Raw genomic sequence first — 20,279 nt, 5'->3', positions numbered from 1 at the left:
TTAAATAAGGGTCCACCTTCATTTTGTGCATTGTAGATACTCAGTTATCCTAGCACCATTTCTTTCTTTTTCTTAAATTAATTTTTATTGGAGTATAGTTGATTTACAATGTTGGGTTAGTTTCTGCTGTACAGCAAAGTGAATCAGTTATACATATACATATATTGACTCTTTTTTAGATTTTTCCCATATAGGTCATTACAGATTATTGAGTAGCGTTCCCTGTGCTATATAGTAGGTCCTTATTAGTTATCTATTTTATATATATGTCAATCCCAAGGTCGCAATTTATCCTTCCCCACCCCATTAGTAACCATAAGTTTGTTTTCTACATCTGTGACCCTATTTCTGTTTTGTAAATAGGTTCATTTGTACCATTTGTTTTTTAGATTCCACATATAAGTGATATCATATATTTGTCTTTCTCTGTCTGACTTACTTCACTCAGTATGACAATCTCTAGGTCCATCCATTTTGCTGCAAATGGCATTATTTCATTCTTTTTTATGGCTGAGTAATATTCCATTGTATATATGTACCACATCTTCTTTATCCATTCATCTGTCGATGGACATTTAGGTTGCTTCCATGTCCTGGCTATTGTAAATAGTGCTGCAATGAACATTGGGGTGCATATATCTTTTTGAATTGTGGTTTTCTCCAGGTATATGTCCAGGTGTGGGATTGCTGGATCATATGGTAGCTCTATTTTTAGTTTTTTAAGGAACCTCTATAGTGTTCACCATAGTGGCTGTACCAAGTTACTTTCCCACCAACAGTATAGGAGGGTTCCCTTTTCTCCACACCCTCTCCAGCATTTATTTTTTGTAGATTTCTTAATGATGGCCATTCTGACTGGTGTGAAGTGATACCTCACTGTGGTTTTGATTTGCATTTCTGTAATAATTAGTGATGTTGAGCATCTTTTCATGTGCCTCTTGGCCATCTGTATGTCTTCTTTGGAGAAATGTCTGTTTAGATCTTCTGCCCATTTTTTGATTGGGTTGTTTGTTTTTTGATATTGAGCTGCATGAGCTGTTGGTGTATTTTGGAGATTGATCCCTTTTTGTTCACTTTGTTTGCAAATATTTTCTCCCATTCTATGGGTTGTCTTTTCATTTTGTTTATGGTTTCCTTTGCTGTGAGAGCTTTTAAGTTTCATTAGTTCCCTTTTGTTTATTTTTGTTTTTATTTTCATTATTCTAGGAGGTGGATCAAAAAAGATCTTGCTGTGATTTACGTCAGAGTGTTCTGCCTATGTTTTCTTTCTTTTTTTAAAAAAATTTATTTTTTTTTAAAATAAGATTTTATTTATTTTTGCATTTTTAATTGAGGTATAGTTGATCCACTATGTTGTGTCAGTTTCAGGTGTATAGCAAAGTGATCCAGTTAAAATACATAGACATCTCTTTTTTTTCAGATTCTTTTCCCTCATAGGTTACCACAAAATATATAGTTCCCTGTGCTGTACAGCAGGTCCCCGTTTTCTGTCCATTTTATATTTAGTAGTGCCAGCACCATTTCTCTTTTTTTTTAAAGTAAATTTATTTATTTATTTATTTATTTATTTTTGGCTGCATTGGGTCTTCGTTGCTGTGCACGGGCCTTCTCTAGTTGTGGCGAGTGGGGGCTACTCCTTGTTGTGGTGCACGGGCTTCTTGTTGCGGTGGCTTTTCTTGTTGCAGAGCACGGGCTCTAGGCGCATGGGCTTCAGTAGTTGTGGCACATGGGCTCAGTAGTTGTGGCTCACAGGCTGTAGAGTGCAGGCTCAGTAGTTGTGGCAACGGGCTTAGTTGCTCCGCGGCATGTGGGATCTTCCCGGACCAGGGCTTGAACCAGTGTCGCCTGCATTGGCAGGCAGATTCTTAACCACTGCGTCACCAGGGAAGTCCCAGCACCATTTCTTGAAAGGATGCTTTTCCCCATTGAATGTTCTTGGTACCCTTGAAAAAAATCATTTGATCATATATGTAAGGGCTTATTTCTGGGCTCTTTATTCTCTTTTATTGGTCTATATGTCTGTCTTTATGTCAGTAGCATACCGTTTTGATTTACTATAGCTTTTTAAAAAAATTTATTTATTTATTTTTGGCTGCTTTGGTTCTTCATTGCTGTGCATGGCTTTCTCTAGTTGTGGCAAGCAGTGGCTTTTCTTCGGTGCAGTGTGCGGGCTTCTCATTTCTGTGGCCTCTATTGTTGCGGAGCACGGGCTCTAGGCACGTGGGCTTCAGTAGTTGTGACACATGGGCTCAGTAGTTGTGGCTTGCGGGCTCTAGAGCTCAGGCTCAGTAGTAGTGGTGCATGGGCTTAGTTGCTCTGTGGCATGTGGGATCTTCCTGGGCCAGGGCTCGAACCCGTGTCCCCTGCATTGGCAGGCAGATTCTTAACCACTGTGCCACCAGGGAAGTCCTACTATAGCTTTTTAATAGGTTTTGAAATAAGAAAGTATGAGTCCTCTAGCTTTGTTCTTCCTTTTCAAGAATATTTTGGGTATTTGGGGTCTGTTGAGATTCCATATAGATGGGGTTTTATATTTCTGTAAAAAAAATATTGGGATTTTAATAGCGACTGTGTTGAATCTTTCAATCATTTTAGGAGGTATTGACATCTTAACAATATTGTCTTCTCATTCATTGGGAATAATAATATATTATTTTGGTTTTTGTGAAGATTCAAGATAATGTTCATGGCAAGAACCAAGCCATCAGTAAAATTAGTCCATCACCACCACCCTTCTAACTTAGATTGTATGATTGAATAAAGTATTATCAACCTATGATTAAATTATTAGCCTGGTAATGTGGTTTCTTCTTTTTTGTGATAGATATCCCAGAGGAGGAAGCCAGATATTGGACCTACAAATTGGAGCAAATCAATGCCTTGGGAACTGACAATGAGGTAGGAACTGTTTTTTACAATGTAAAGAGTGTCTTTATAGGACGCTATAAGGGAGTGACTCAGGAACATGTTGAAGAATGAAAGAATTTAAACTGCATTAGCGAAAAAAGGTAGCTAGAAGATTGCCTATTATTAGAAAGATCTGTCTGCTTTTTCTTTTCTTCCCATTGTCCCCCAGAAGTGGCTGAATTGGCCCTAGTCTGGCTCTAGACTGTTGGGGAGCAAGCTTATACTAGGGAATCTGTCCTCTTGTTACACAGATGAGCAGAAGCCTTTTTTTCCTGCTTGTTCCCAGATTTTTGGATATGTATCCTTATTATGTGCTCTTTTTAGGAATGTTTAGACTATTGCATTGCTTAGTCCTGCTGTCCTAACTTATTTCCAGAGATGAGTTTTGTGCACAGAATAGAACACAATCAGCTCAACCTGGGCCAGCAAGAATGGGGAGTGTTTTTGTTGGTGGTGGTGGAGGGAAAAGATAAGGTTTTTAATTTAGGGCATGTTGGGCTATTAGAAAATTTGTCTGGTAAGCAACCTGTTAGGAAACATCTGGTAAGCAACCTAATGTGAGAATCTGAAGCTCAGGGTATGATGAGGTCGGGTATAGAGTTTGGATTTATCAAGATATTTGTAGCAAGCTCACTCAGGTAAAGTATGTAGAAAGAGTATTGAAGAACAGGGACAAAACCTTGGGAAACATCAAAGGTAGAATCCTGAGAAACAAAAGAGACTGAGAAAGAGCTGCCTGAAAGAGAGAGTAGGCGAACCAGAAAAAGGTTTATGGAAGAAAGGAAAAAAAAAGTTTTGAGGCAGAAATTCTTGACAGTGTGAAATATTACCGAGAGCAAAGAAGATGAGTAATGAAGTGGAGCCATTGGATTTGTCAATTAATGGTCAATATCCATAGGTTAGTACAGGAAGCCAAAATGCAGTGATTTGATGTGTGTGTTAGTTTCCCAGGGCTGCCAAAACAAAGTACCACATACTGTTGGCTTACAGCAACAGAAATTTATTCTCTCACAGTTCTGGTGGCTAAAATTCTGACATCAGGTGTTGGTGGGATCAGTTCCTTCTGGAGGTTTTGAGGAAGAAGCTGTCCCATGCCTTTCTTCTACTTTCTGGTGCTTCCTAGCAGTCTTTGCTGTTCCTTGGCTTATAGACACATTATTTCAGTCTCTGTCTCCACTATCACATGCCTTCCTGGGTTGTGTCTGCCTGTCCTCACAGTACGTTGTCATCTCTTTTTGTGTCTGTGTTCAAATTTCCATTGATTTTTGTGGGGGCACCAGTCATTGGATTAACTTGATTACATCTGCAGAGACTCTATTTCCAGATAAGGTCACATTCATAGGTACTGGGGATTAGGATTTCACAACATTATCTTTTTTTGTTTTTTTGTAGGCAGATTATATCTTGCCTCTCTTTTAGTGATGTTAAAATTACACAGTGGATTCAACTTGGTGTCAGCCTATTTCATCCATTTTAAAGTGATCCCACAAGCCTTTTACCTAATGGTTTTAGCAGCAAATAATAATCATTATTTTATTAGGGTTGCACAATGATGATTTTCTAATTATATCATCTCTTCAGCATTTATTATCTATGATTTGTCTGCCTCATCAGCTGTTTGGTTCACTTGAAATAAAGTCCGTGCAAGAAAAACATTCTCTTTAGCAATTTTCAAAATAATGAGTGTTGCATAAGCAGCTTCTCAAGGTGACCAGTGAGTTGTTTTCTTTTTTTTAGTGGGATATTATTATCAATTTATGGATTTTGATATATTTGTGTTTCAATCCATTGCAATCTTTATTCTTTTTGATACTAAACTCGTTTCATCTTTGGTTAGTGGGAGCGTCTTCCTTTCTTTTTTCTATTTTTATCATGAAAAAATTTTAAACAAATATAAAAGTTGAAGGACTAGTAAAATGAAACCTGTACACTTATCTCCAAGATTCAATGATTATCAAAATTTGGTCATACTTGCTGCAAAACCATTTTAAAAACACAATGTAGAATCTTATCTTTTTTTTTCTTATGGTGTGCAACAGTTCCCATCCACAGCAGCCTCTTGGGTCAAGACTGGCCTAGGGATCTACCACTTGACAGAGTGGAAATGTATCACTATTTATTACTTTTCCTACTCATGGAAAATTAGGTTTTCACTATTATAAATGCATGCTTCAGTGAACATCTCTGACCCTGTTTCTCTCTGCTTATGTATGGGAGATTCTCTGGCTATATACCTGGAAATAGAATTGCTTTGTTGTGGAATGTGCTCTGTGTAACGTTACTGGATGTTGCTAAGTTGTTCTCTAAAATAATTATACCAATTTATATTCCACTTTTTCTGCTGCTCTGTATCCTTACTGATACTTGTTATTGCCAGATTTAAAATTTGTGCTAATCTAATGAGTTTAGAGCTTTATCATTTAAATTTGCATTTGTCCATTTATTGGTGACATTCATTTAGTCATTTATTCACCAGATAACTTATTGAACACTGTGTACCAGGCCCTGTCATAGGTGCTTGGTATACATCAGAAGTTAAAACAAAGACCAATGTCCTCTTGGATCAAATAGGAGGAGACAGACAATAAGCAGGAACCTAATAAATATAGTTAAGCATCAAAAGATGAGAAGTCTTCTAGGAGGAAAACCTATTCTCTCCATTCACTTTTTACACTTCTTTTGTTAGGTTTATTCCTAATCATTGTGAATGGTATATTTAAAAATTACACTTTCTAATAGGTCATTGCTATCTATATAAGGCAATGCTGCTCGATTTTTTTTTTTTTAGTATTGATCTTATTCACCAACTCTTATTAATTCTACTAGTTTAGAGATTCCTTTGGGTTTTTTAGTTTTTGCATCTTTGAATAATAAGTTTTTATCTCTTTTCAATCCTTATGTCTTATTTTTTAAGTGAAATTTTTACATATGTTTTTATTAACAGACTTAAATATTAAGCAGTTTGTAGAGAGGGCTTCCATATCACATCTTACCCTCCCCCTCCCTCTAGTTTTCCTTATTATTAGCATTTTACATTAATATGGTACATTTATTACAATTAATGAGCCAATATTGATATATTATTATTAACTAAAAGTTAATATTTTATATTTCTATTTATTTTTGTTTTATTAAATAAAAATCCTTAGTTTTTTTCAAATTTCCTTAGTTTTTATTTCATGCGTTTTTTCAGTTCCATTACCCCATAACGGACACTGGGTTACATTCAGTTGTAATATCTCCTTCGGCTTCTCTTGGCTGTAATATTTTCTCAGACTTTCCTTGTTTTTGGTGACCGCTTATTTTTAAAAATTCATTGTGTAAAACATGCTGTGTAATTTTTAATGGTGAGAGTGGGGAAGCCTTGTCTTTTTCCTGACTATAAGGGGAATGCTTCATAAATCTTGAAGTATGATATTTGCTGTAGATTTTGATAGGTACCCTTTATCTGATTAAGGAAATTCTATTTTCTTTCTGATTTTCTAAGATATTTTGTCATGAAAAAGTAAGGGATTTTATCAAGATCTTTTCTGCATTGTTTGATCACATAGTTTTTCTCCTTTAGTCTGTGTGGTGAATTGCATGAATAGATTTTCAGATATTGAACTGTCCTTTCATTTAAAGTCCTTCTGGTCATGATACATGAAAATTTATATGCCAGCATTCATGCATATACGTACATATTCACACAGAAATATAAAGACTTATTTATGATAAATAAATGTCATATGATTTGGTTTGGTAATCTAGGATTTTTGCATCTGTATTCATAAATGAGATTGGCCTATAATTTTCCTTACTTTTACTACTTTTATTTTCTTGTACATAGGTATTATGGATTTTTTTCCTTAGCTCTCTTAATATTATTAATTAGGCTCTAGCTGGTCTTCAGCATTCTGCTTTGGACCTGAAAGAGATTCATTAAATACGTCTGCTGGAAATATCTACACTCATCTATTAAGTCTGAATTCTTCTAGTTTAATGCTTAAAGTTTTATGATTTTGTCACTCTTGTGCCTGTGTACTGCCTATAAAAATCACCATTATTTATAATAGTTATTATAACCAAGTCCCTTTGTTACTTTGGAGTGGGTTGTTTAGCCTTTAAGAAGTTTTGAACTTTTTTATGATTGATAGTTTTACTAATACTATTATATTGTTTAAACTGTGCCTGATCCTTCCCCGAAGTAGTAATAGCACTGTCTACCTCTGATATTTGTATCGTAGTTTGTTTCTTGTAAAGTACTTTATATATAAAAGTATATTTATTTACAAAAAGTGTTTTGTATTTTGTATCCAACCACTTGAAATGCCCTTCACCACTAACACTCATGTGTAAACCACCATCAATTTTCATCTGGATAATTGCAATAATTAGTCTTATTTCCCCTCTGGTTGCCTATAGTTCTTCTCACACAGCAGCCAGAGTGATTTTTAAAGTATAATGAAGTCATATCCCTCTAGTGTTTAAAACTTTACATACCTTCTCAATAGACTAGAGTAAAATCTAAACTCTTTACCATGATTACAAACTCTATTCCCCCAGTGCCTGGAACAAGGCCTTGCACATAATAGGCACTCAAGAAATATCTGTTGAATGAATGACTCCTTCAGTGTTAGAGAAGCTCTGTCTTGCCCAGAATCTTACAATTTATTAATAAATGGCAGAGTCAGGATGAAAACTCATATTTGCAAGTTATATTTGCAAGTTGCTAGACCAAGTTATGTTTTCCCAATCCTCCAATGGGCTCTGAACCAAGCCATTTTTTCTTCCAGACTCTGTGTACCTGTGTTAATTTGTTTATACCTTTTTCTTTTTGTTTTGCCTTTCCAAATCTTGTCCATCTTCAAGACTTGAACTTAATGTGGCTCCCTTTTATAGAACTTTCTTTCTATGGCTTCAGTACTCTGTTTTTAGGTGGTGATAGTGGTGGGTTGTGTTGGGGAGGTTAGAGTATAACTGGGAAGGGGACACTAGTAAATACCAGATGCTTATGTAAGTAATTTCACTTCCCACGTGACCTTGTGAGGGAAGAAGCCTCATCTTTTTAAAGATGGGGAAAACTCAAGTCTCAGAGAGATTTTCAGTTCTACCACCCAAATGGGGAAATCTGTATATTATTTGAGTTTTCTAAGTCCTCTGAACTTCTAAGGCTAAGCCTTCTACAGCTGCCTGGTAGAGCTGGAATGGTGCCCAGGTGCCCTTGGTCAGAACAGCCTTCCTGCTATCCTGCTTTAGCCTGTTGCATTGGGCCAATGCCATATCTGTTAGTCTGGCCTGTATGTCAGGATCACACAGGGAAATCAGCAGCAGGATGATCGGTTTCTGTTTGATAAGAAATTTGACTCTAGTCAAATGCTAAACCTTTTTATAGGTAGCTATAGTTTTTTTGTTGTTGTTTTGTTTTTCTCCTTCTTTACTTGGGCCTCTTACTATGTTTTTTTTTTTTGTTTGTTGTTTTTGTTTATCCTTTCTGCCTCTAGTATTCTAGTCAAGAAGAAAGCCAGAGGAAACCATTGCCTACTGCTGCCGCCCAGTGTTGTAAGTGAGAAACTTGTCTTTGAATCTTCTTAATCACAACTTTCTGTCAGTTCTCTAAATGTGGCTTATTTTGAGTTGGGGAGGTTGGAGATGTGGTATGTATAAACAGGAGATATTCCAGAAATATACCTTATTCAGGCCCATACTGCCAATGGCTATCTGTCCTTTAGCTTTAAGAAGAGATCTTTTGGTTTTGTGTGGCTATAGGTAGGGCAATGGTATTCTTTTTTCCCCATTTGCCTGCTTTTACCCCTGGAGGAATGTTTTCTCCCATTCTGTCCCCATTTATCTGTTATTATCCTTTAAGGCTCAGTTTAAATGTTACCCCCTCTGGGAAATCTTCATGCTGTTTCCTCCTTCTCCACAGTCTAGCTTAGATCTTTCTCTGCTTCCATCGTATAACCTATCATATGTTATAATCTATGTATATTTCTTTGACAAGAAAGCAAAATTTTTAAAGATATAGAATCTTCCATTTGTATTCCTAGTATCTGGCTCAATACCTGATACATAGTATAGTAAGCCTCAGTAAAGTTTGATAAACGATTAACTGAGTGAGAGAACTTGTCATTTCTTCTGAGATTAACTTATCCAGACCACACATTTTACTTCTTGAAATGAGCCGTGCATTGTTGGTATATTGGTATCTTCTCAGCTTCTCTCAGAAGAGCTTGAAGAGATACTGAAGGACTGACTTGAAATCAGTTCTCTTTCACTTTTTCAACCTGTGGGGGTGGGTGTGCATATGTTGTGTTTCTTTTGTTTTGCTATAGTGTTTCTGAATCAATGCCAAACTTTTAGCAACTGCAGGTTGATAGTGGTGGTGATAGTGGTAGTAGTTATTGTAGTAATACTAGTAATAATAAGAACCACAGCAGCTAACGTATTTTGAGGTTTTATGGTATGCCAGATGCTGCTGTAAGAGCTAAAATATACTAACTTATTTAATCTTCACAACAACCCTAAGACATAGATTTTACTGTTTTCCTCATTTTTAAGATGAGGAAACTGAGATGGAGTTATTTGCCACAGATCACATAGGTAGTAAGTGGTGAAGTAAATATTCAGATATAGACAATCTGACTCTATAGCCTATGCATTGAACCACTATGTTATACTACTTCCTTCATATTGTTTCTGAAAAGGAAAACCTCCATTCATGGTTTATAAATCCATTGGTTGCCTTCCATTCTATTGGCTACTTACTTTGCTGATAAAAGTAAGACCACTGGCAGAGGTCAACACTTTTTCTTTATTTAAGGAAAACCTATTTTTCATATGACTTATTACTTTTGTTTTTGTCATTTAGGAACTAGGATTTATCAAATATTTAGGGTCGTGGGAGACCACAAGAATCTGAATTGAAGACCAAGTTGTGAATTAAAGTCTATACGTCATTTCCAAAACTCATTGTAATGAGCTAATTTTGAGTTTTTAATCTTTTAAATCTTTTTCCAGGACTGCTAATGAGAAGTGAAATAGAACGATTGATATTTCTCTTGCCATTCCTTCCTGGGTCCATTTGATGAAATGCAGTTCAAGTGATTAAAGAGCAAATGCCTAGAGGGCAGGAGGAAATAAGAGACTATAATAATCAGCACGTTTATTAATTCTCTTACATTTTTTATATGTTTACCAGCTAATTTGTTTTTATGTGCATAGACCATTCCTGTCTTTTGACTACTCTCTAATATATATATATGTATTTTTTTAAACTATTTTTAAAATAGATCTTTATTGGACTACAGTTGCTTCACAATACCGTGTTAGCTTCTGTTGCACAACAAAGTGAATCAGCCATATGCGTACACATGTCCCCATATACCCTCCCTCTTGAGCCTCCCTCCCACCCTCCCTATCCCACCTCTCTAGGTGGTCACAAAGCACTGAGCTGATCTCCCTGTGCAATGCAGCTGCTTCCCACTAGTTATCTATTTTACATTTGGTAGTGTATATATGTCAATGCTACTCTCTCACTTCGTCCCAGCTTCTCCTTCCCCACCGTGTCCTCAAGTCCATTCTCTACGGCTGTGTCTTTATTCCTGTCCTGCCCCTAGGTTCATCAGAACCATTTTTCAAAAAAGATCTTGCTGTGGTTTATGTCAAAGAGTGTTTTTCCTATGTTTTCCTCTAAAAGTTTTATACTGTCTGGTCTTACATTTAAGTCTTCAATCCATTTGGAGTTTATTTTTGTGTATGGTGTTAGGGAGTGTTCTAATTTCATTCTTTTACATGTAGCTGTCCAGTTTTCCCAGCACCAGTTATTGAAGAGGCTGTCTTTCCTCCATTGTATGTTCTTGCCTTCTTTGTTGTAAATTAGTTGCCCATTATGTGTGTGGGTTTATCTCTGGGCTTTCTATCCTGTTCCATTGATCTGTATTTCTGTTTCTGTGCCAGTACCATACTGTTTTGATTACTGTAGCTTTGTGGTATAGTTTGAAGTCAGGGAGCCTGATTCCTCCAACTCCGTTTTTCTTTCTCAAGATTGCTTTGGCTGTTTGGGGTCTTTTATGTTTCCATACGAACTGTAAGATTTTTTGTTCTAATTCTGGCTGTTGGTAGTTTGATAAGGATTGCATTGAATCTGGAGATTGCTTTGGGTAGTATAGTCATTTTCACAATATTGATTCTTCCAATCAAAGACATGGTATATTTCTCCATCTGTTTATGTCATCTTTGACCTCTTTCATCAGTGTTTTATTCTGAGTACAAGTCTTTTGCCTCCTTAGGCAAGTTTATTCCTAGGTATTTTATTCTTTTTGTTGCAGTGGTAAATGGGAGTGTTTCCTTAATTTCTCTTTCTGATTTTTCGTTGTTGGTGTATAGGAATGCCAGAGATTTCTGTGCATTAATTTTGTATCCTGCAACCTTACCAAATCCACTGATTAGTTCTAGTAGTTTTCTGGTGGCATCTTTAGGATTTTCTATGTATAGTATCATGTCATCGACAAATAGTGACAGTTTTACTTGTTCTTTTCCAATTTGTATTCCTTTTATTTCCTTTTCTTCTCTGATTGCTGTGTCTAGGACTTCCAAAACTATGTTGAATAAGAGTGGTGAGAGTGGAAATCCTTGTCTTTTTCCTGATCCTAGTGGAAATGCTTTCAGCTTTTCACCATTGAATATGATGCTTGCTGTGGGTTTGTCATATTTGGCCTTTATTATGTTGAGGTAGGTTCCCTCTATGCCCATTTTCTGGAGAGTTTTTATCATAAATAGGTATTGAATTTTGTCAAAAAATTTTCCTGCATCTATTGAGATGATCATATGGTTTTTATTCCTTAATTTGTTAATGTGGTGTAGCACATTGATTGGTTTGCGTATATTGAAGAATCCTTGCATCCCTGGGTTAAATCCCACTTGATCATGGTGTATGATCCTTTTAATGTGCTGTTGGATTCTGTTTGCTAGTATTTTGTTCAGGATTTTTGCATCTATGTTCATCAGTGATATTTGTCTATAATTTTCTTTTTTTGTGATACCTTTTTTTCTGGTTTTGGTATCAGGATGATTGTGGCTTTGTAGAATGAATTTGGGAGTATTTCTCCCTCTGCAATTTTTTGGAAGAGTTTGAGAAGTATTGATGTTAGCTCTTCTCTAAATGTTTGATAGAATTCACCTGTGAAGCCATCTGGTCCTGGACTTTTGTTTGTTGGAAGAGTTTTAATTACAGTTTCAATTTCATTACTTGTGATAGGTCTGTTTATATTTTCTAATTCTTCCTGGTTCAGTCTTGTAAAATTGTGCCTTTCCAAGAATTTGTCCATTTCTTCATGGTTGTTCATTTTATTGGCATACAGTTGTTTGTAGTAGTCTTTTAAAATCCATTGTATTTCTACAGTGTCAGTTGTGATTTCTCCTCTTTCATTTCTAATCTTATTGATTTGCATCCTCTCCTTTTTTTTCTTGGTGAGTCTGGCTCAGTGTTTATCAATTTTGTTTATCTTCTCAAAGAACCAGCTTTTAGTTTTATTGATCTTTGCTATTGTTTTCTTTGTTTCTATTTCATTTATTTCTGCTCTGATCTTGATGATTTCTTTCCTTCTACTGACTTTGGGTTTTCTTTGTTCTTCTTTCTCTAGTTTTTTTTTTTTTTTTTTTTTTGGTACACGGGCCTCTCACTGCTGTGGCCTCTCCCGTTGCAGAGCACAGGCTCTGGACGCGCAGGCTCAGCGGCCATGGCTCATGCGCCCAGCTGCTCTGTGGCATGTGGGATCTTCCTGGACCGGGACACAAACCCGTGTCCCCTGCATCGGCAGGCGGACTCTCAACCACTGCGCCACCAGGGAAGCCCTCTCTAGTTGTCTTAAGTGCAGGTTTAGATTGTTTATTTGAGATTTTTTTGTTTCTTGAGGTGAGATTGAATTGCTATAAACTTCCCTCTTAGAACTGCTTTTGCTTGGTCTCATAGGTTTTGAGTCATTGTGTTTTCATTGTCATTTGTTTCTATGTATTTTTTAAATTTCTTCTTTGATTTCTTCAGTGATCTCTTGGTTATTTAGTAGTGCACTGTTTAGCCTCCATGTATGTGTATTTTTTGCAGTTTTTTTTCCTGTAATTGATTTCCAGTCTCATAGCGTTGTGGTCAGATGCTTGATACGATTTCAATTTTCTTAAATTTTCCAAGGCTTGATTTGTGACCCAAGATGTGATCTATCCTGGAGAATGTTCCATATGCATTTGAGAAGGAAGTGTATTCTGACACTTTTGGGTGGAATGTTCTGTAAATATCAATTAGATCTGTCTGGTCTACTGTGTCATTTGAAGCCTGTGTTTCCTTATTTATTTTCTGTTAGGATGATCTGTCCATTGGTGTAAGTGGGGGGTTAAAGTCCCCTACTGTTATTGTGTTACTGTCGATTTCTCCTTTCATGGTTGTTAGCATTTGCCTTATGTATTGATGTGCTCCTATGTTGGGTGCATAAACATTTATAATTGTTATATCTTCTTCTTGGATTGATCCTTTAATCATTATGTAGTGTCCCTCCTTATCTCTTGTAACAGTCTTTATTTTAAAGTCTATTTTATCTGATATGAGAATTGCTACTCCAGCATTTTTTGATTTCCATTTGCATGGAGTGTCTTTTTCCATCCCGTCACTTTCAGTCTGTATGTTTCCCTAGATCTGAAGTGGGTCTCTTGTAGACAGCATATATATGGGTCTTGTTTTTGTATCCATTCAGCCAGTCTGTGTCTTTTGGTTGGGGCATTTAATCCATTTACATTCAAGGTTATTATTGATATGTATGTTCCTATTACCATTTTCTTAATTGTTTTGGGTTTGTTTTTGTAGGTCTTTTTCTTCTCTTGTGTTTCCTGCTTAGAGAAGTTTCTTTAGCATTTGTTGTAAAGCTGGTTTGGTGGTGCTGAATTCTCTTAGCTTTTGTTTGTGTGAAAAGCTTTTGACTTCTCCATCGAATCTGAATGAGATCCTTGCTGGGTAGAGTAATCTTGGTTATAGGTTTTTCCCTTTCATCACTTTAAATATATCCTGCCATTCCCTTCTGGCCTGCAGAGTTTCCACTGAAAAATCAGCTGATAACCTTATGGTGATTCCTTTATATGGTATTTTTTGTTTTTCCCTTGCTGCTTTTAATATTTTTTCTTTGAATTTAATTTTTGTTTGTTTGATTAATATGTGTCTTGGTGTGTTTTTCCTAGGGTTTGTCCTGTATGGGACTCTCTGCTTCCTGGACTTGGGTGACTATTTCCGTTCCCATGTTAGGGAAGTTTTCCACTATAATCTCTTCAAATATTTTCTCAGACCCTTTCTTTTTCTCTTCTTCTTCTGGGACCCCTGTAATTCGACTGTTGGTGCGTTTAGTGTTGTCCCAGAGGTCTCTGAGATTGTCTTCAGTTCTTTTCATTCTTTTTTCTTTATTCTGCTCCTTGGCAGTTATTTCCACCATTTTGTCTTCCAGCTCACTTATTTGTTCTTCTGCCTCCGTTATTCTGTTATTGATTCCTTCAAGGGTATTTTTCATTTCAGCTATTGTGTTGTTCATCTCTGTTTGTTTGTTCTTTAGTTCTTCTAGATCTTTGTTAAACATTTCTTGTATTTTCTCAGTCTGTGCTTCCATTCTTTTTCCAAGATTCTGGATCATCTTTACTATCATTACTCTGAATTCTTTTTCAGGTAGATTGCCTATTTCCTCTTCATTTATTTGGTCTTGTAGGTTTTTACCTTGCTTCTTCATCTGTGACATTTTTTTGCTGTCTCATTTTTTTTTAATTAAAAAAAATTTTTTTTTAATGAGCTGGATTGTGTTCCTGTTTTACTGGTTTTTTGGCCTGAGGCTTCCAACACTGGAGTTTGTAGGCTGTTGGGTAGAGCTGGGTCTTGGTGCTGAGATGAGGAACTCTGTGAGACCTCACTCCAATGAATATTCCCTGGGGTCTGAGGTTCTCTGTTAGTTCAGTGGTTCGGACTTGGAGCTCCCACCGCAGGAACTTCTGCCTGACCCTGAGCTGGCAAAAAAAAAAAAGAGAACAATAACAAACTAAAAAATAAAATTAGACTAGGAAACTAACAGATGTGTTAGAAAGAATGTAAAAATAAAAATATAGATGAATCAATAACCGGAAGGTACATCAGTACCACAATAGTAAAAAAGAGGAGGAGGGAAAAGAAAAAAAAAAAGGGTTGTGGGGGAAGGCCTTGGCTGTGGAGGGTGGGGCCTAAGCAAGGGCGAGGTTTGGGTGGGGGGTGGGGCCAATGCTCAGGACTCACGGGGTTGGAAAAGGCTCTGGGGGCTGTGTGGAGTGGGGTTTAGGCTCAAGGAACAGTAGGGGCCCAGGTGTGCCCCCCACCCCTGCTCTCAGAGGGCAGGGGACCTCACCTGGGAGCCCAGCAGGCTTCCTGGGCTCGAGTGGGTGGGGCAAACGCCCTCCTCTCTCGCCATTCCAGTCTGGGGTCTGGGAGGGCCCCTCCTGCCTGCCTCTCCTGATCTTCCCGGCCTCCCTCCTATGCCCAGAAAGACCCACACATCCTGGAGGGGGCTTGGAGGGCAGGGGATGCCCTGGGAGCTCAGTAGGCTCCCTGGGCCCGATTCAGCGGGGCAGTCGCCCTCCTCTCCTCTTTCGCTCCTCCGGGATGGCCCCTCCCGCCTACCTCTCCTATTCTCCCCTCGGCCTCCTTCCTGTGCCTCCAGGACCCACGTGGCCTGGACGGGGCTTGTGGGGAAGCAGCTTGGGAGCTCAGCAGTCTCCGTGGCCTGAGTGGGCCAGACTCCCTCCCACCTGCCTCTCCTGATCTCCCTGGCCTCAGGGGCACTGATCTTGTCTGGCCTCCACTTCTCCTCTCCCCTTGGTCCCCCTACATCCTACCGGCTCACTCTGGGGTTCCTCCCATCTCCTTGGGGGTCAGAGTCCCCCACCAGCTGCCAGGAGGCACCATAGTTGTGGGGAGACGCTCTCTAATACATTTTTTTTGAAAAATTTTAAACTGTAAGTTTAAAAATGGAAGTGGCATTTACCCTTTACTAGATTCAGTAATTAACATCTTGCCACATTTGCTTCTCTTCCTTGCTACCACTCTTTCCCATTTCTGTCCCCCTATATACATATGTAAAAATACAAATGAGTATTTTCTGAATCATTTGAATATAAGCTTCAGACTTTATGACACATCAGCATGTGTCTCCTAAGAGATAGAACAGTCTATATAACTAAAATACCATTATCAGAATCAGGAAATTTAACATTGCTACAATAATATCTAATATACAGTTCATATTCAGAATTCCACAATTGTCCCCCAAGTATTTTTATAGCCATCCTTCCCCACCAGCGTATGATCTAATCAAGAATCACACATTTTTATTTGGTTGTCCTGAATCTTTAACTCCTTTAATTTAAAAAAAACTTGCCTTTTTAGTCATTTATGACACTGATTTTTTATTCAATCAGAAAAATATTTTATTCTAATTATAATGTCTACTGCAGATGGCAGTGTACACTAGTATGGGTTTCTGGGAAGCCATTTGGCAATACATACCAAGAGCCTTTAAAAATTCATGACCTTTGATTCAACAGTTGAATTTCTGGAAATTTGTCCTAAATAATCAGGAAATAGACAAGAATTTGTATAGAAAGATGTTCACTGCAAAATTATTTAAATAGCAAAATTTGAAAATGACTTAATAGTTAAGCAACAGTAAATGATAATAGTCATAAGATTTGAATATGCTTTGAATAATGTATTGGGGAAATTTTCATGAAACTAAGTTAAAAAGTATATAAAACTCTTACCCTCTGTATATGTGTATGTGTATATGTATATATGTATGTACATATGTAACTTAAGAGTTTTTGCATACCCCTAAAATTCATATGTTGAAGCTCTAGCCCCCAGTATTTGGAGATAGGACCTGTGAGGAGATGATAAAGATTAAATGAGATCATAAGAATGAGGCTCTAATCTGATAGGACTGATACCCTTTTAAGAAAAGGAAGAGACAACAGAGCTTTCCGTGTGAGGACATAGCAAGAAGGTGGCCATCTGCAAGCCAGAAAGAGAACTTTCATCAGGAAGCAAATCAGCCGGCACCGTAATCTTGGACTTCCTAGCCTTTAAACTTGTGGGATACAAATTTCTGTTGTTTAAACCACCTAGTCTGTGGTATTTTGTTATAGCAGCTGAGCAGACTAGTACAGATTTTGGTGCTGAGAGGTGGGGTGCTGCTGTTACAAATACCTAAAAATGTGACAGTGGCTTTGGAAGTTTGGGTAATGGGCAAAAAGGCTGGAAGGATTCTGAGGTGCATGCTAGAAAGAGCCAAGGTTGCTATGAAGGGACTCTTGGCAGAAATATGGATATTAAAGGCTGTTCTGGAGAAATGTCAGATGGAAATGAGGAACGATTTATTGGAAACTGGAGGAAAGGTGATCCTTGTTATACAGTGGCAATGAACTTGGCTGAATTGTTCGAGTGTTTTGTGAAAGGTAGAGTTTATAAGTGATTAAATTGGGTGTTTAGCAGAGGAGATTTCTAAGCTAAGCAATGAAGGTGTGGCTTGGGTCTTCCATACTGCTTGTAATAAAATGCAAGAGTAGAGGGTTGAATTGAAGAAGGAATTGTTAAGTAAAAAGGAACCAGAACTTGGAGATTTGGAAATTCTTAGCCTATCCTTAGCCTATATATTGTGAAAAATGAGAAATCTTGTTCCGAAGAAAACACTAAAGAGATCATGGGTGTGACTCATGGACTAAACCAGCCATCAGCAGAAGCCAGGAATAGAGATGGAATTATACCAGCAGAGACATTGCCAGTTTCAACTAAAGGGGACAGAGAAAGAGGAATGGAATGAAGGAAGGCTGTTGGATGTCTTGGATGCTACAAGACTAGATCATAGAGTTATTTGACTGTAAACGTGTGCTATTCTTTTTTTTTTTAAATGGTTTGCTGTTTTTGTTTATTTATTTTTTGTTTTATTTTATTTTTGGCTGCATTGGGTCTTCATTGCTGAGCGTGGGCTTTCTCTAGTTGCAGGGAGCGGGGGCTACTCTTTGTTGCGGTGTGTGGACTTCTCATGGCGGTGGCTTCTCTTGTTGCAGAGCACGGGCTCTAGGCACGCAGCCTCAGTAGTTGTGGCACACGGGCTCAGTAGTTGTGACCCATGGGCTCTAGAGCGCAGGCTCAGTAGTTGTGGCGCACGGGCTTAGTTGCTCCGCGGCACGTGGGATCTTCCCGGATCAGGGCTCGAACCCCTGTCGCCTGCATTGGCAGGTGGATTCTTAACCACTGCGCCACCAGGGAAGCCCACGTGTGCTATTCTTGAGGAAAGGCAAGAGTGACCCGGAAGGTGATTTGGAGAATATCAGGGCTGCCAGTCTGAGCACAGGCCCAAGGCACAGAGATGTTTCCTTTTGTTTCAGAGGGTGGCCACCACAGAGAGCTATGGGGCCAGGGCCACTCTGAAGAGCTGAGTGAGTGACAGTGCCACCCCAGTGGAAGGTGTGTCATTGAACAGAAGAGAATTATTCTCTAGCCTTAAGATCTAATGGAATTTGCCTTGCTAGGTTTTGGACTTGCTTGGGACCTGTCACTTCTTCTTTCCTGTTTCTCCCTTGTAGAGTAGGATTATCTTTCTGTCCCACCATTGTATTTTGGAAGCACACGTTTGGTTTCACAGGTTCACAGCTGGAGAGGAATTTTGCCTCAGGATGAGTCATAACTGGATTCTTACTCATATATAATTTAGTTGATATCTAAATGAGTTTTTGGACTTTAGAGTTGATGCTGGAATGAGTTAAGACTTCCGGGGCTGATGGAATAGAATGAATGTATTTTACATGTTATAAGGATATGAATTTTGGGGGGCCAGAGGCAGAATGCTAGGGCTGAATTGTGTCCCCTTAAAATTCATATGTTGAAACCCTAACTCCCAGTGTGATTGTATTTGGAGATAGAGCCTGTGAAGAGGAGTTGTAGGTTAAATGAAGTCATAAGGGTTGAGCCCTAATCTGATAAGGCTGGTGCCCTCTTAAAAAGAGGAAGAGACAACAATGCTCTCTGTGCCATGTGAGGATACAGCGAGAAGGTAGCCATTTGCAAGCTAGGAAGAGAGTTCTCACTGAACTCTGCTAGAATCTTGATCTTTGGCTTTTTGGCCTCCAGAGACTGAGAACATTAATTTCTGTTGTTTAAGCCACCTAGTCTATGGTATTTTGTTATGGCAGTCCGAGCAGACTAATATACTTATTGTAAATTATCTATACAATCTAGGAGAATACCTAGAAAGAGAAGCACTAAAATACTAACCAAATTTGTCTCTGATATGTGGGATTATGACTTTTTAAACCCCTTTTTTGCATTTCTTATATTTTCTAAATATTTAACAATGTACTACTTTTAATAGTTAAAGGTTATTAACAAGAGTAATGGAATAGTTGAATCCTTGTTCTAGATGTGGGTTTGCTGCTGTCTCTCTGAGAGACTTTGGAAGTCTTTCCATTGTCTATTTCAATTTCCTGATGTGTAAAATGGGAGAGTTGGTCTAAATGATCTCTAGGACTCTTTTAGCTGTAATATCATGGGACCCTATAACTTCCTAGTCCTGAGATTTCTTCATGTGGGTGGTCCCTCCACTATCTTCTCCGCTAGGGTCAGTTCTTTGCATTCACTCGTGACATGTCTTCAAAATATTTTCAGAAATCACTGGGCTACTGCTCTAAAGAAACTCTTACTCTTATCTTTGATATGAAAGTTTCTTTGGCCCCAATTACGTCTTAAAAATGATGAGATTCTTTAAAAGTATTGGGGTGAACTATATGCTTCTTCCCAATGTTTTCTTTGGGGCCAAACATTTCTGATGGTGAATTTAACATTCAGTAAAAACACTTCGCATTCACATTTATCTTAGGATATTTTAGTCTCCTTTGGTAACTGTAATATATGTAGATATGTCATAGGGTGATATTACATTATGTCCACATGGTTTTTTTTATCCCCTGTGTTATTGCTAGTTCTTGTTCCCATTACTTCAGGGAAAGATATGGAAGGCAAGAGCTGAAGAAATGGTCTTCGGGGCTTTAGTAACTGAAAGCCTAGGACTTGAGGGGAATGTTCAAAATGTTTTGAATAACTATTATGGGAGGAAGCAGAGATTCACCATAATCTCCCTATTCCTGAGTAAGAGAAGCCTTCCTTGACTTGAGTGAGAGGAGACAAGGTTGACCAGAGTAGACACATTGGGACCTTGTGTCTACTTTCTGGGTGGTGCTAGTGAACAGTAGGACTCCAAAGAGGGAATGGCTGGATGCTATCTCTAGGCCAATGGGTCCCTATTGAGATTCCCATGCTCTAACAAGTCGCACATGCTGCAGAATGA

The 20,279-nt window shown here is 38.1% G+C and overlaps 1 protein-coding gene across 2 annotated transcripts in view; it reads left to right on the top strand.

Annotated features, from left to right (window-relative positions):
- UNC13B (unc-13 homolog B) overlaps positions 1-20,279 on the top strand; it is a 224,849-nt gene that overhangs the window by 68,150 nt on the left and 136,420 nt on the right. For both annotated transcript variants that reach the window (XM_060300789.1, XM_030884175.2), the window contains exons 6-7: positions 2,825-2,898; positions 8,391-8,448. In XM_060300789.1, coding sequence (XP_060156772.1) covers positions 2,825-2,898; positions 8,391-8,448 — 132 coding nt within the window. The remainder of the gene's footprint in view (positions 1-2,824; positions 2,899-8,390; positions 8,449-20,279) is intronic.

Source organism: Globicephala melas, chromosome 6 (genome assembly GCF_963455315.2).
Source record: "Globicephala melas chromosome 6, mGloMel1.2, whole genome shotgun sequence".
Taxonomy (NCBI): Eukaryota; Metazoa; Chordata; class Mammalia; order Artiodactyla; family Delphinidae; genus Globicephala; species Globicephala melas.
The sequence above is the reverse complement of the archived record's forward strand: the minus strand, read 5'-3'. Positions and strand labels throughout refer to the sequence as shown.